This window comes from Castor canadensis, chromosome X, assembly GCF_047511655.1.
Source record: "Castor canadensis chromosome X, mCasCan1.hap1v2, whole genome shotgun sequence".
Taxonomy (NCBI): Eukaryota; Metazoa; Chordata; class Mammalia; order Rodentia; family Castoridae; genus Castor; species Castor canadensis.
Genome location: NC_133405.1, coordinates 17,563,154 through 17,576,744, shown reverse-complemented (window position 1 = coordinate 17,576,744; position 13,591 = coordinate 17,563,154). Strand labels below are relative to the sequence as shown.

At 42.6% G+C, this 13,591-nt stretch overlaps 1 protein-coding gene across 1 annotated transcript in view; it reads left to right on the top strand.

Moving 5' to 3' along the window:
- Adgrg4 (adhesion G protein-coupled receptor G4) overlaps positions 1-13,591 on the top strand; it is a 96,866-nt gene that overhangs the window by 49,689 nt on the left and 33,586 nt on the right. The window contains exons 9-13 of the mRNA XM_074063263.1: positions 287-450; positions 1,905-2,037; positions 4,074-4,192; positions 10,938-11,154; positions 12,360-12,522. Coding sequence (XP_073919364.1) covers positions 287-450; positions 1,905-2,037; positions 4,074-4,192; positions 10,938-11,154; positions 12,360-12,522 — 796 coding nt within the window. The remainder of the gene's footprint in view (positions 1-286; positions 451-1,904; positions 2,038-4,073; positions 4,193-10,937; positions 11,155-12,359; positions 12,523-13,591) is intronic.

The window sequence follows — 13,591 nt, the reverse complement described above, 5'->3', positions numbered from 1 at the left end:
GGAGAAATCTCAGGACTTGGCAATTTCAACCTAATACAAATGTTGCCGACTATTCTTTTGAAAATAGGCTTTGAGTTGTCCATTTTGGATACAGGAAAATGTGTCAGAAGGTTTCAATATGCTGCCTTCCATCATTTCTTAATATTTGTCACTTTATAGGTAGAAAACGTTTGACATTTTATGGGGTGCCAATTAAGGCAACTACACAGAGTTTCAGCATCGCAGGCCAAGTTGTACTCCGTTTACATAACTGCAACATTTTCTCTTTTTTTGCCCTGGTTTTTAGCTGTGCGTGTCTGGTCATTATAAAAGCCAACTCCGCCTTAACATCTGTGGAATTGATCAGCAGAATCAGAAGTAAAATACATGGCAACTTCACGTATGGGATCTTCACACAAAATCAATTGACATTATTAGTAAAGGCCGATCACATTGTAGTGACAAAAATAGGTAATTATTTTGGCGGGGTATCTCAGGATTAATTCAATGTCCTTATTGCAAAACTCATAGTGCATATTGCAAGGGATCCTAGGTTCAGAGGGAAGAGAAGTTGTCTTTCCATGTCATCGATACTCATTTGCCCTGCTGACCTTTCTGCCTTTAACTGCTTATAAAAGAACAGTGCCAGAAAGTTTCCAAGAGACTGTTGGTCAGCTGTGGATATTAAGAGTGGGAGGATGGTCTCTCTTGCACAGATATTTAAGACCTAGAGCGCTTCCTTATTATGCACAACAGATGCCCTATAGATACTTGCTAATTTATTGATTGAGTCGGCCAACCTATTCACCTTGGGAAGTGATCTGGGAACTGCCCCAATTTCTCTCATGGGGATTTTCTTTTCCAATTAGGAAGGCTTTAATGGTAACAGAGAAAGGCTACCAGGCCATGTTGCCTCCTTCTGCTGCCTGCTTTGTTCCTTTCCCCCAACAGAGTACTGTAAGAGCTCCGAGTTACCCACACAACACGCATAGCCATTGCAACTCACAGTCCTTGGCAACAAGCTAATTAAATAGCAGAGGGTAGGCTGTGATTGTGCAAGAGTGAGACTGGGATGAAGGCAGAGAATTGCAGAGGCCACAGGCAAAAGCCATCATGCAAATGACACTAACTAGCATGTCCTGAAAGTAAAAGGAAGGCATCTTTCATTCTCACTCACACAGGAGGCTGCGATGGCTGGGCCACTTCTTGAGTCACTCTGTCCACACCTAAGGGAAAGAATTCCACAGTCAGGGTCATACCAGTGGGTGCTCTCCAAAAGCTGGGAACTTACCACATAGACTTAGCCCAGACCACATCTCCCTTAATGGGACATTGCCTGGCAGCAAACCTTGGTAGGCCACTACTTCTACCTAAGTTCTCCATGAAGGGGCTAGTTCTTTCCTCCAGGGTCCCTGTCTATATTGGTCATGGCAAGGACACTCAGTTTTCTCAAACCATATCCACCCCAGCGTCCATTAAGAAGGACATGTGACTCTCCAGGAAGAGAAGTACACCTATAGTCTCTGTGTTCTTCATCAAACTGAGAACAGTGGGGACTTCAGAAGAAAGGCAGGTGGCAGGTCAGGGCTTTCCATGTTTCACTCTATCGCCTCTTCGTGTGGCCTCAACTTTTTCTTAGTGTATATATGCCATTTGAAAAAAACAAGACTAAAAAACACTTTCCTGTCAACTGCTCGTTTTAATGAAAAGGACTAAACTTGTGTTTTACTGGATGGCTTATTTAAACAAAAAGACTCCATTTAAAGCTATTTTCAGTGAAGCCTGCTTTAAATGTCGCTGTTGAAAGTTTCCTCTTTTATTTGCTGACATTTATGTGCAGGGTAATAACGATGGGTCATAATGGGTATTTGTGATACTTCTAAGTGGCTTTTGCCTTTGAAAATGTGTATATATTTTCTCTGTAGATCCGGGAAAGTGCAAAGCCGATGAAACATCATCTATATACAAAGGGACATACAAATGGCCATTAACTGAACCTACTGAGACAGCCCAAACTAGATGCATAAAAAATGAGGATGGAAATGCCACAAGAATCTGGTATGTGACGGCCATGTTCTAATCACTAGCTCACATACACCAAGATCTGCTTAGCTGGGGGCCTGTTTCTATGTCCTTTGTGTGAGCGTGCTCCCTCCCCTCCACCTCTCCTGCTGGTCTTTCTTTCTTTCCCCTTTCGGACTTAAACACACGATGCGATATAATAAGAAAAAAAAATTCGAGAAGTCCAAAGAGAAAAGTCACCTGGAATCCCACCACTTGAAGGCGGCTGCTTTTAGGTTGTGACATGTCTTCTTTTCTTCTTCTTTTTTTTTCTCCAAATCTGGCCTTTCTTTGTGTGCATTTAATTTTTCTGCAGTGGTAATCAAAGTTCTCATATCAATAATGTAATTTACCCTTTTACTCAATGGTTTATCAGACATTTCCCACGCTTTACATTCATCTTCTTAATGGTCAGTTCAAAAGTCGGCCTCTGATGCTGTCCCGTTGATGGACTGTAATTATTTACTGAATCACTCTTCTATTGTTCACTTTATCATTTTTCCTTTTTAAAATCATCAGCCTTCTTTTTCCGACTCTCTGCTGTTAATGGTTATGCTTTTAACTTAAGCAGGCAAGACCAGAGAGGCAGCAGGTTTTGACAGAGGCTTAAAAGCACTCAGAAAGCCACATCTTGGGCTGCATCCTCCCTTCTTGGACAGGCACAGCCAGAGTTCACATCGAGGTTCTCCTTGACAACCCTCTGCTGGTGCAAACCCTCTGCCAACCTCTGCCTGCACTGGACCATTCCCTCGCCTTTCTGCTGTCCACTGCATCGCAACTGGATTTCCCACTTCTGTCAGCATGATCTTCTGAAAGTCTGGCTGCCATCACGTCACACTCTTGCTCAAGAATGAAGTGGCAGCCCCTAAATACAGTCCTCAAGACCTCAGGCTCCCTGTATTGCTGTCTTGCTCACGGGGCTCTTGCACTCCATTCCCGAAAAGCATTTGTTATTGTGGCCTCCAAGGACACCTCCTTGCACCCTCTCTCCTTTCCCCCGCTTGGAGGTGGGAGTGGGTTGAGGTGTGTGTCTTTCTGGGTCTCTGTCTTTCAGCGCCAGACTCAGCTCGGTTCAAATGTTGAAAAATCAGTTCCTCCTCGGAGGTTTCATAGATTCAATTTTGTTTACACTGATTTTCTTCTCATATTTTGCCTAATTTTAGAGATGTTGTATTCAGAGTCTGAAGCCACTGAATTACAAGCTCCTGTCCCCTTTGTCTGCACTGCCCGTCACCAGCTCTACAGTGTAGTGTGAGCTCACCGAGGGCTCTGAGGACTTGAGCTGGGTTGACTTGGATGAGACACAAGAGAGGGCGGATGATGAAGGCTCATGAGCTACAGAGGGTCCTACATCAATCACTTGAAGGAAATTAATATGCTGACATAGAGACAGCATTCCAATAGGAATTTCCTCTTAAAAGAGGCGTGAGGGGACAGGGCGGTATCTAGAGGGACAATATCCCTGCCTTGACTCCTGGTGAGCTGGGTGTTGCCTTGCCCCATCCCCCACCACTGGATTCCTACCCGTGTTATTTTGTCCAGTAGACTTAGGGAGGAAGAGGAGGAGGCATCCCAAGGATAACTGCATCTCCACCTCTTGCTTTAAGGCTATTATTGTCTCATTGGCCACTTTGTCTCATGCCTGTAATCCCAGCTATGCAGGAGGCAGAGATGGGGAGGATCACAATTTGAGGACAGCCCAGGCAAAAAAATCACAAGACCCCATCTCAACAACAATAAAAAAGCTGGGCATGGTGAGGTACACCTGTCATCTCAGCTACTTGGAAAATATGAATAAGAGGATTGTGGTCCAGGTTGGCTCAGGCATAAGTTGAGACCCTATTTGAAAAATACCTAAAAGCAAAAAGGGCTGGGTGTGTGGTTCAAGTGGTAGAGCACAAACTCAAGGCCCCAGGTTCAAACCCCAGTACTGCTAAAAAGAAAAAAAAATACAACAAAATGATTATCCGTGCCTCATCCTTCAGTGATGCAGCTGGACCATGTCACTTACCCTTCCTTTCCCTCTTTTTCAGCTCCATCAGCATCCAAACGGGCAAGTGTCAGTGGGAAAAACCAAGGCTTAAGCAATGCAAATTGCTTCAAGAACTGCCCAATAAGATCATGGATCTCGCTAACATTACCATCAGTGATGGTAAGATTGTTTGTGCACATCAGGGAAGTCGTGGAGCCTCAGTTGGCCTCCTTGCCTTGAGACCAGAGAGTGCAGGCAAACCCTCACTTCATCAAAGTCCGCCTTACAACAATCCCATTTCAGAAACTAGTAGTTCACAGTGGTGGAAGTGGAGTGGGGTGCAGGAGAAAGTAAGGATTGTCAGGTTGTTTGGTTTTGTAATTTTTAAAAATTTTTATATTTTTGTCTCTTTGTTATTTTCCATTTTATTTTAATGCTCGAAAGGTTTTAATAGGTCAGCTGTGGTGGTGCATGCTTATAACCCTAGCACTTGGGAGGTGAAGACAGGAGGATCTGTGAGTCCAAGACCAGCCTAGAGCTGTATAGCAAGACTCTGTCTCAAAGCCAGGTGCTGGTGGCTCACACCTGTAATCCTAGCTACTTGGAAGCTGAGATTGGGAGGATTGCGGTTTGAGGCCAGCCCAGGCAAATAGTTTGCAGGACCCTCATCTCCAAAATAACCAGAGCAAAATGGTCTAGAGGTGTGGCTCAAGTGGTAGAGTGCCTGCTTTGTAAGCATTAAGCCCAAAGTTCAAACCCCAGTTGTGCTAAAAAACAAAAAAGACTTTCAAAAAAAATCAAATGTATCAATTTTTGTGCAAAAATTTTCAAAAATGCTTTCTGCTAGCTTTTTGAAATGTGCCGTAGTCACCCACTGTGCAGTAAGTAGCACACCAGAGCCTCTTGCTCCTCTCTAACTGTAACGTATGACCCACTGACCAATCTTTCCACAGCTCTCCTTCCCACAACTCTCTGATTTATTTATTTAAGATGCTTTCTACATAAGGGTATTTAGGTTTTTAACATAATTTTGCTTTAAATACCTTATTACAAAAATCATTTACTTGTGTTTTTATAATAAGTAAAAATAGTATAACATATCTTTAAGAACACTTTTTTGGTAATACTGAGGTTTTGAACTCAGAACCTTACATTTGCTAGGCAGGCACTCTACCACCTGAGCCACACCTCCAGCCCTTTTCGCTTCAGTTATTTTTCAAATCGGGTGTCACTTTATGCCTGGACCAGATGGAGTGTAGTGTTTTTTGCTCAGGCCAGCCCTGAACAGCAATTCTCCTGCCAATACCTCCTGCTTGGCTGGGATTACAGGTGTGTGCCATGATGCAGGGCTTTTTTTTTTGAGATGGATTCTTGCTAATTTTTTGCCTTGGGCTGGTCTTCGACATCAATCCTCCTATGTCCACCTTCTAAGTAGCTGGGATTACAGGCATGAGGCAACACACCTGACTTTAACACATTTTCGTTGGTATATACAATGTTTCAGAGTGAGCATTCTCTAAGCAGCTGATATGGAAGATTACATTTCTTTTAAACATACATTCATAGACCATGTTAGTTTTCATTTTTGTTTGTGACACTGTTACCATATTCCATATTGTTAGGTAAAAGAGATTCAAAATAAAGTGTATCTCTTTAGACTACATGGAAATATCAACTTTTGGTAATCAAATCACCAAAAATACAAACATCTGATACCATGCTGTGTTGATGAAGGTGTTTTAAAATGGGCACTTTCATACCTTGCAAGTGGGAGCATGAATTAAAAAACATGCTGTAACGGATAGCACACATGGCCCACAATCTTGAGCAAGTGGGGTATTTGTGAAGCATAAATTCATGAACATGGAATTGCTGGGTCAGCCGTATCCTTTTTTTTTGTGTGGGGGGGAGGGTGGGACTGGGTTTGAATTCAGGGCTTCATGATTGCAAAGCAGGTGTTTTACTGCTTGAGTCACACGTCCAGCCCATTTTGCTCTGGTTATTTTCGAAATGAGGTTTCATGAACTATTTGTTTGAGCTGGCCTTGAACCATGATCCTCCCAATCTCAGCTTCCCAAGTAGCTGAGATTACAGGCAGGAGCCACCAGTACCCGGCTTTGTGCAGGTTTTTATATGGACCTAAACACCACTTGGTAAACACCAGAGCGTGTGATTGCTGACTTATCTGGTCAGAGGATGTTTAGTTTTGTAAGAAATGGCCACATCATGTTCCAAAGTGACTGTCCCACGTTTCATTCCCATCAGCAATGAATGAGAATTCCTGTTGCTCCATGTCCTCATCAGCACTTGGCATTGTCACTGTTTTATATTTTGGCCATACTAGTAGGTGTGGGGTAGTTAAAAAAGATGCTTAACCCTTTTTACTATTAGTTAACAAATAAAAATTGTATGCTTTTATGGTATACAACACCATGTTTGATTGTTGTTTTAATTTGCAGCTCTCTGGTTTCCTGTGGTGTTATTTCATACACTCCCCTGTTATCTGTGTGTGTCTTTTGGTGAGGTCTGCTATAGACTGAACATAAACTGAATATTTATCACCCCCTCCTGCCCTTATGTTGAAATCCTAACCCCAATGTGATGCTATTTGGAGTTGGGGTGTTTGGGAAGTGATTAAGTCAGAAAGGCGGAACCCTCACGAATAGCACAAGGGACTTGTTAGTCCCCTATCTGTGAACCAGGAAGTAGGGCTCACCAGGCTTCAAATGTCTTTACCTCAGAAAATTTCTGGCTGGACTGCGTATGTTAATGACCTGGAGACAGTGAACTTCTCAGACTCGTCTTCCTCACAGAAGATACAAACCTGACCTCCTTGCCAAGGACTATGGAGAAGTAGGACAGCAAGTGCAGCTCTGATGGTTCCTAGATGGGAGACCATGAGTCCCTGAGTCAGGGCAGGAGGCGGTGTTGTGGGAAGTGGGTGGAAACACAGACAGGGCTCCTGAGTGACACTTTTTCTTTAAACATGCTAATAGAATTTTCTCTTGTGGAAGAAGAGTGACCAAGCAAGCATAACAACAACAAAAACACTGCATACTTGGGAATTTTAGAAAATTGAAGATAAAAAGTTATCATTACAGTAAGAAAACAGTTGGATGGTGGTTGTAACATATATAACTGAAAAGTGAACTATAGTGTTTGCTAGCTTTGGAAGGATCCTTCTCTTCTGGAAGGATCTTTCTCTTTGCCTAGATTCAGGGTTTAGTGAACAATGAGTATAAAGGACAGAAACATGTACTAATGTGGCCACAATATTTCAAAACTTTAGTTTTCAACCTTGCTGACAAGCATTAGACATCTTGGTGAAAAACTCTTAAATTCTTCCACTTCGATGCTCATTTTTTTTCTTAACTTTTAATATCACAGAGTTGGAAAATGTATCCTTATTTCAAAGTTCTTTGAGTTCTTTTCTGTGCTATATAAGCACACACAGGCTCTAAAGAAGTTGGCTGGGACTTTGCACAGAACTCTCTCTGGTTTGTGGTCTGTGCCCATGTCACCAACACGGCAGATAGGACAGTGAGTGACTAAGCACTGAGGTATAGCTCAGTGAGACAGGACAGGCTTTGCATGCAGAAGGCCCTGGGTTCCACCCTCAGGAAATCAGGTGGAAGGATGGCAAAGTATCGCCATCCCAAACTCCAGCAACATGGAGAAAAGGAGCGAAGGCACAGATGCTGTAGTAAAAAGTGACATTGGGGAACTCAAGCTTGGGAGTCAAAGTGGGTTAGAATTTCCCTTGTCTTAATCTCTTAATCTGCACAGAGGGGATGATACACTTGCCTCCTATCGGTACTGCCAGGATTAGTTGAGAAGATGCTTGCAAAGACTTCCTTCTGTGTCTTGGCTCTGACATGCCCAACGTCAATTCATTCTTTCCTTGTCCATGGGGGCTGGCTAGTGACTGCTTAGTGTGGTAGAATCTGGCCACAGGGACACTGCCAACTGTGGAACTGCTGGAAGTTTCTGCATACGCTCTTGGTATGCTCTCATATGGGTTGCTTCCTCTCACCATGCACATGGCTAGGTGCAAACTATAGCATACAGTCACTGAGCTCTGAAGTCGATCAGGGATGTACACACAGAGATGATGGGTGTAAGTAATCACAAGAGCATAAATTAGCAAAATGTAGCAAAATAATTAGGAAGCAATGGCACCACTGTTTTAATATAATTTATTTGATTCTAGCATTACATAATTTAATTTTTAATGATGTCTATGTTTAATAAGCAGCTCACAAAACTTCCTCCCAATTTATAATTGGTTCTTACAAGCTGGTACCAGCTGGCTGTAATATCATCACACTTTGGTTCCTGACCACTTAGAGCCTACGCAACTAGGACAGGCCATGAGTGGGGAGCACAGTCCACAGCCCATGGTCAGTATCAACAGTCACCATGTGAGAGCTCCAGCCCAGTCTATTCTTCACATATGTGCTGGCCCACCTGCCCTCTGACTGACTGCAAGTATGTAACAGATGCCAAGTGCAAAGTGCCCAGTTGAGCCTACTCAACACAAAGGACCCCGAGAGATAATGATTAAATGTTGCATTAAGCCTTTGAGTTTTGGAGTGGTTTTTGTTATGCAGCCATAGATAACTAGAACACTGACTCAGAAATTGCTCAGTAAACAACAGATAATTATTGTTTCGACTATTGCAACTATTGGCAAATTGAACATAACAATATTTCAAGCAATGGAGATCTAGTTCTTCTGCAATAAATAAGGGAAAATTCCTTGTGTTGCTTTTGCTTAGGGACCCAGAATTTTTACAAAATGAGTACGAGTTATCTTGAACAAACTCTACAGGTCCAGATGAAAAGTCTACAATTACTTTCCACAGCCTACTCAGTCATTGGCCTGTTGTTTACTTTCACCCTGCCACAGCAGGGACTACACGAAGTGAAGTCACACCACTGAAGGCCAAAGATTCATGACCCCTGGCAGCTCTGGCTTTTCCATTTTCAACAAATCTTGAACAATTTAGTAAGAGCGGTGAAGGAGCTCAGTACCATTATCCTCCATCCCTAGTCTTCTGGTTTTGTTTCTTTAACTGACTAGCAAGAGATATGAACAGGCACAAGATATTAATTTAGACATGATTACATCGTTAGTCAGTCTCCTCCCATTTTCCCAAAGGGCCTGTCTTTGCCAGTTCCGGTGGAGGTCATTGTTGAACTGGTTGAGCCAGGAGGGGGCGTACAGGACAGTTCAGATTGCTTAATTTTCATTAATGAGGACAGAGTTGTTCGTAGGTTAAAAAGAGTACAGTAAGAAAATGAGGGAGAAAGGAGAGAAAGCAAAAAAATTCACCTGGGGAGGCTGTTGTGGAGCTTGAGGTAGGAGAGAGATTTGGGGAGATGCTGACAACTGTGAAGGATATTGAAATGTGAGGGAGAGAGAGAGAGAAAAAGTTTTATGAAAGCTTAGCCTTATAGAAATTATCTTGAAGTAAAAGCTAATTTGCATGGCATTTGGTCAACAATTTTCTTAACTTTAACAGGGGGTGGCGATTCAAGCAAAGCAACTGTTCAAAAAGCACTTATGAGATCTGACTGGATATTTGATATTATTAGTACAATATTATTGCTAATATTTCATCTTAATTTTAATTTAATTAAGATTCCAGTTAAGACAAATGAAAGTACTTTATTTTAGTTTTTTATGCAGTACTGGGGCTTGAACTCAGGGCCTCCTCATACTTGCTATGGAGGCATTCCCCACTTGAGCCATGACCCTAGCTAGGCCTTTTTGCATTATTATTTTTCGGATAGAGCCTTGCCTTTTTGCCCAGGACAGGTCTTGGACCTCAGTCCTCTTACTTATGCCTCCCAGGCAGGTGAGAATACAGGCATGCATCACCACGCCTAGCTTACTGGTGGAGATGGAAGTCTCACTGAGTTTTTTTTTTTTCCTGGGCTGGTCTAGAACTGTGCTCCTTATGACCTATGTTTCTCAAGTAGTTGGGATTACAGACGTGAGCTGCCATACCCAACCATGAAAATCCTTTATTTTCAAGATATGTACTAAAGTATTAATGGGTAAAATGATATGACGTCAGGAATTTGTTTTAAAATAATTTGAGGATGGAGCACAGATGAGGGAGAGAGTAGATCAGCTGGATTAGCCTTCCAGTGACAGCTGGTGAAGTCGGTGATTCATAATACACAGGGATTCATTATACCGCACTTTCCACTTTTGTGTGTGCTCAAAAATTTCCATAACAAAAAATGAAGAAAAAAGTGGGCGAGTTAATATCTATTGTTCTGCCTCTCTAGACAAATCTCAATTAATGGCTTTTTATTATGTGGTCCATATTTCCTTTTTCCTGTGGTTGACGGTTCTTGACAGCAAATTATAACCACCACCCTTGATTATGGAAATTTAGAGCGAGTGTTTGCTGATATTTGCATATAGGTAGGATCGACTTAACTCAAACCCATGCTCCAAAGTCTTAACTTAATTAGGATCAAATTTCAAGATGATTCTTCAGTGACAAAAAGATTTCCCTGGTGTATTTTGAAAAGGGTTTAATGAATAAAAACTTGCCTTATGTGCTACTTTCTGGGACTGGTGGAAACCGAGGCCTGATGTTTTCCTTTTGTAAATGTTGCTACTTTGGTGGCATTGCCACTGCACTGCTTTGCCCTTTTAAAGGCATGGCCCTATCAACCTGTATGAAACAGAACGATGAAACCTGTCGCGATTGCTTTGAGTGGGGTGGGGAGGGGGTTGAGGGAGAGAGACAGTGGGGGTGATGTAAATAATGTACAATATAAGCCTATTTGGAATTGTCTCTGTGAAACCCCCTGAACAATGAATACATCCTAAAAACTTCTTTAAAAATAGGCATGGGCCCCAAGTACAGAAATGCAGATCGCCTGTTTCCAATTTGCTTCCTAGAGAATGCTGACGACGTCGCAGAGCACATTTTAAACCTGGTAAATGAATCTTCACTCCTGGACGAAGACGAGACAAAGATTATTGTCTCCAAAGTAGCTGAAATTTCAAAATGCGATGACATAAGTCTGAGCCTAACCCAGGTTATATTACAAACAATCAGTGCTGTTTCAGAAAAGCAAAACCATTTAACCTCCAATCTGCATGAAATAAGTGACGAGTAAGTACCGGTACCTCAGTTTCCTAAAATGGGAGTGGTAAGTGTAGAGTCAGCCCCAACCAGTACAATGCAATGGACTTATTTTACTCCCGTCCCAGTTGGGAAAGAATGCACTCAAATTTGAATTGAATCTTAGTGGCAATGACTTTGCCAATAAAATAATTGCCCCAAACCAAACCTCTGATCTCTTTCCCCAACATGCTCCCCAGTATTCCAAATTTTATACAATGATAACTTGAAAAATGGGAACTGTACTGTACTAGTTATCTCCCTCTAGCTCATAGTCAATCAACACATACTGTACAAGCACTGCTTTTTGGTGATACTGGGGTTTGAACTCAGGGCCCTGCACTTGCTAGGAAGGCATTCTACCACTGAGCCATACTCCCAGCCCTTTTTGTTTCTTTAGTTATTTTTGGTATAGGGTCTCACGTTTATGCCTGGGGCCTGCTCCTATTGATGCTTCCTACATAGTTGGGATAGCAGGAATGGGCCACCATGCCCAGTTTTTATTGGTTGAGATGAGGTCTTGCCTACTTTTTTGCCCAGGTTGGCCTCCAACTGCAATCCTCCCTGCCTCCTGAGTAACTGAGATTACAGGTGTGAACTACCACATCTGGCTGCTGGAGTGATCTTTTAATGCATGTATCAGATCACATTTTGCAGCATTCCATTACATGTCAAATAAAATCCAAACTTCTTGTAAGTTGCACAAGACTCTGAAGGATCTGACTTTATGAACAATTTAGTTTTTTAAACTTCAATTGAGATGCATGCTGGTGTCACCCCTGACTTTGCAGGCAAGGAAATGGAGGCTTAGAGGACATTTTGCTTGCCTACACAGATAGGAATGAGAAGTGCTCAGTTGTACACCCTCGTCTGTTTGATTGCAAAGTCAATACTCATAGCTTATCATTCTGGTTTTTGTTTTGGTGGGACTGGGATTTGAACTCAAGGCTTTGTGCTTGCAAAGCAGGTGCTCTACCACATCAGTCACACCTCCAGTCCATTTTGCTCTGGTTATTTTGGAGATGGGGTCTTGAGAACTATTAGCCCGGGCTGGCCTTGACCACTGTCCTGCTGATCTCAGCCTCCCGAGTAGCTAGGATTACTGGTGTGAGCCACTGGCACTGCTGTAATCATTCACTGTTCAGATGGTGGTTAAGGCCATATGCAATACAGTCTTGCCCCATGCTTCCTGGCAGCATTCTGAGGACCATTGAGCGACTTGGTCACAAGATGGAGTTTGAGGGGAGCACAGCAAATGTGACGGTGGCTGGGCTGGCTTTGGCTGTGCTGCGTGTGGACCACGAGTTTAATGGGATGGCCTTCAGTATCCGCTCCTATGAAGAAGTCACAACTCCTGAGGTGAGTGTGGCTCAGGGAGCGGAGAGCCAGGCAGCCAGGCTGGGGTCCAGAGCTTCATTTAGGGGCATCTTAAGAGGGAGACAGGGCAGTCTCTGCAGGGACCTCAAGAAAACCCAAACGTCCCAGGGAGGATTCATATGCGACTCCTGGTAGGCGATCATCTTAGTTGCAGTGGTATCTATGAGGTGCCACATTTGGCCTTGTGACCCTATATATTGTGGTTATCAGTCCTTTGTCTGATGTGTAGCTGGCAAATATTTTCTCCCACTCTGTGGGTGTTCTCTTCAGTTTAGAGACCATTTCTTTTGATGAACAGAAGCTTTTTAGTTTTATGAGGTCCCATTTATCTATGCTATCTCTTAGTTGCTGTGCTGCTGGGGTTCCATTGAGAAAGTTCTTGCCTATACCTATTAATTCCAGAGTATTTCCTACTCTTTCCTGTACCAACTTTAGAGTTTGTGGTCTGATATTAAGATCCTTGATCCATTTTGAGTTCATATTTATATAGTGTCACCAGTTTTGATAGAGTTATTTTTCCACCACAGTTTTTTCCTGTCCTACAACTTCATACATGCATGCAACTCCATTAGTATGATTTTTTCTTTTTTATTGCTGAATAATATTCCACTGAATAGACATACCACTCAGTGTTTCTCTCTTCTCCTGTTGCTGAACAGTTTGGAGATATTATGAATAACACTGCTATGATTATTTGAGTGAATGTCTTTGTGTGGCTATACACTGTCAGGTGCCTTGGGCAAATTCTTAGCAGTGGAATGGCTGGCTCCGAGGGTACATGTTCTCATTTATGAGAAGCTGTCATATTGGTTTAAAGTGGTAATGACGTGCAGTAGGTTTTCATTTTTAGCTTCTGTTGAAGTGTCTGGCAAAACATTTTGTCTCTTTTTAAACTGGCTTGTGGATTTTCTGTGTAATGTGTGTATTTTTTTTCTCGCTGGTGTCTTTTCTTTTTCCTGTGGTACTGGGGTTTGAACTCAGGCCTTCATGCTGGCCAGTCAGTCTACCACCCTTTAGTGGTGTCTTTTGATAAGCAGAAGTTTTGTGTTTT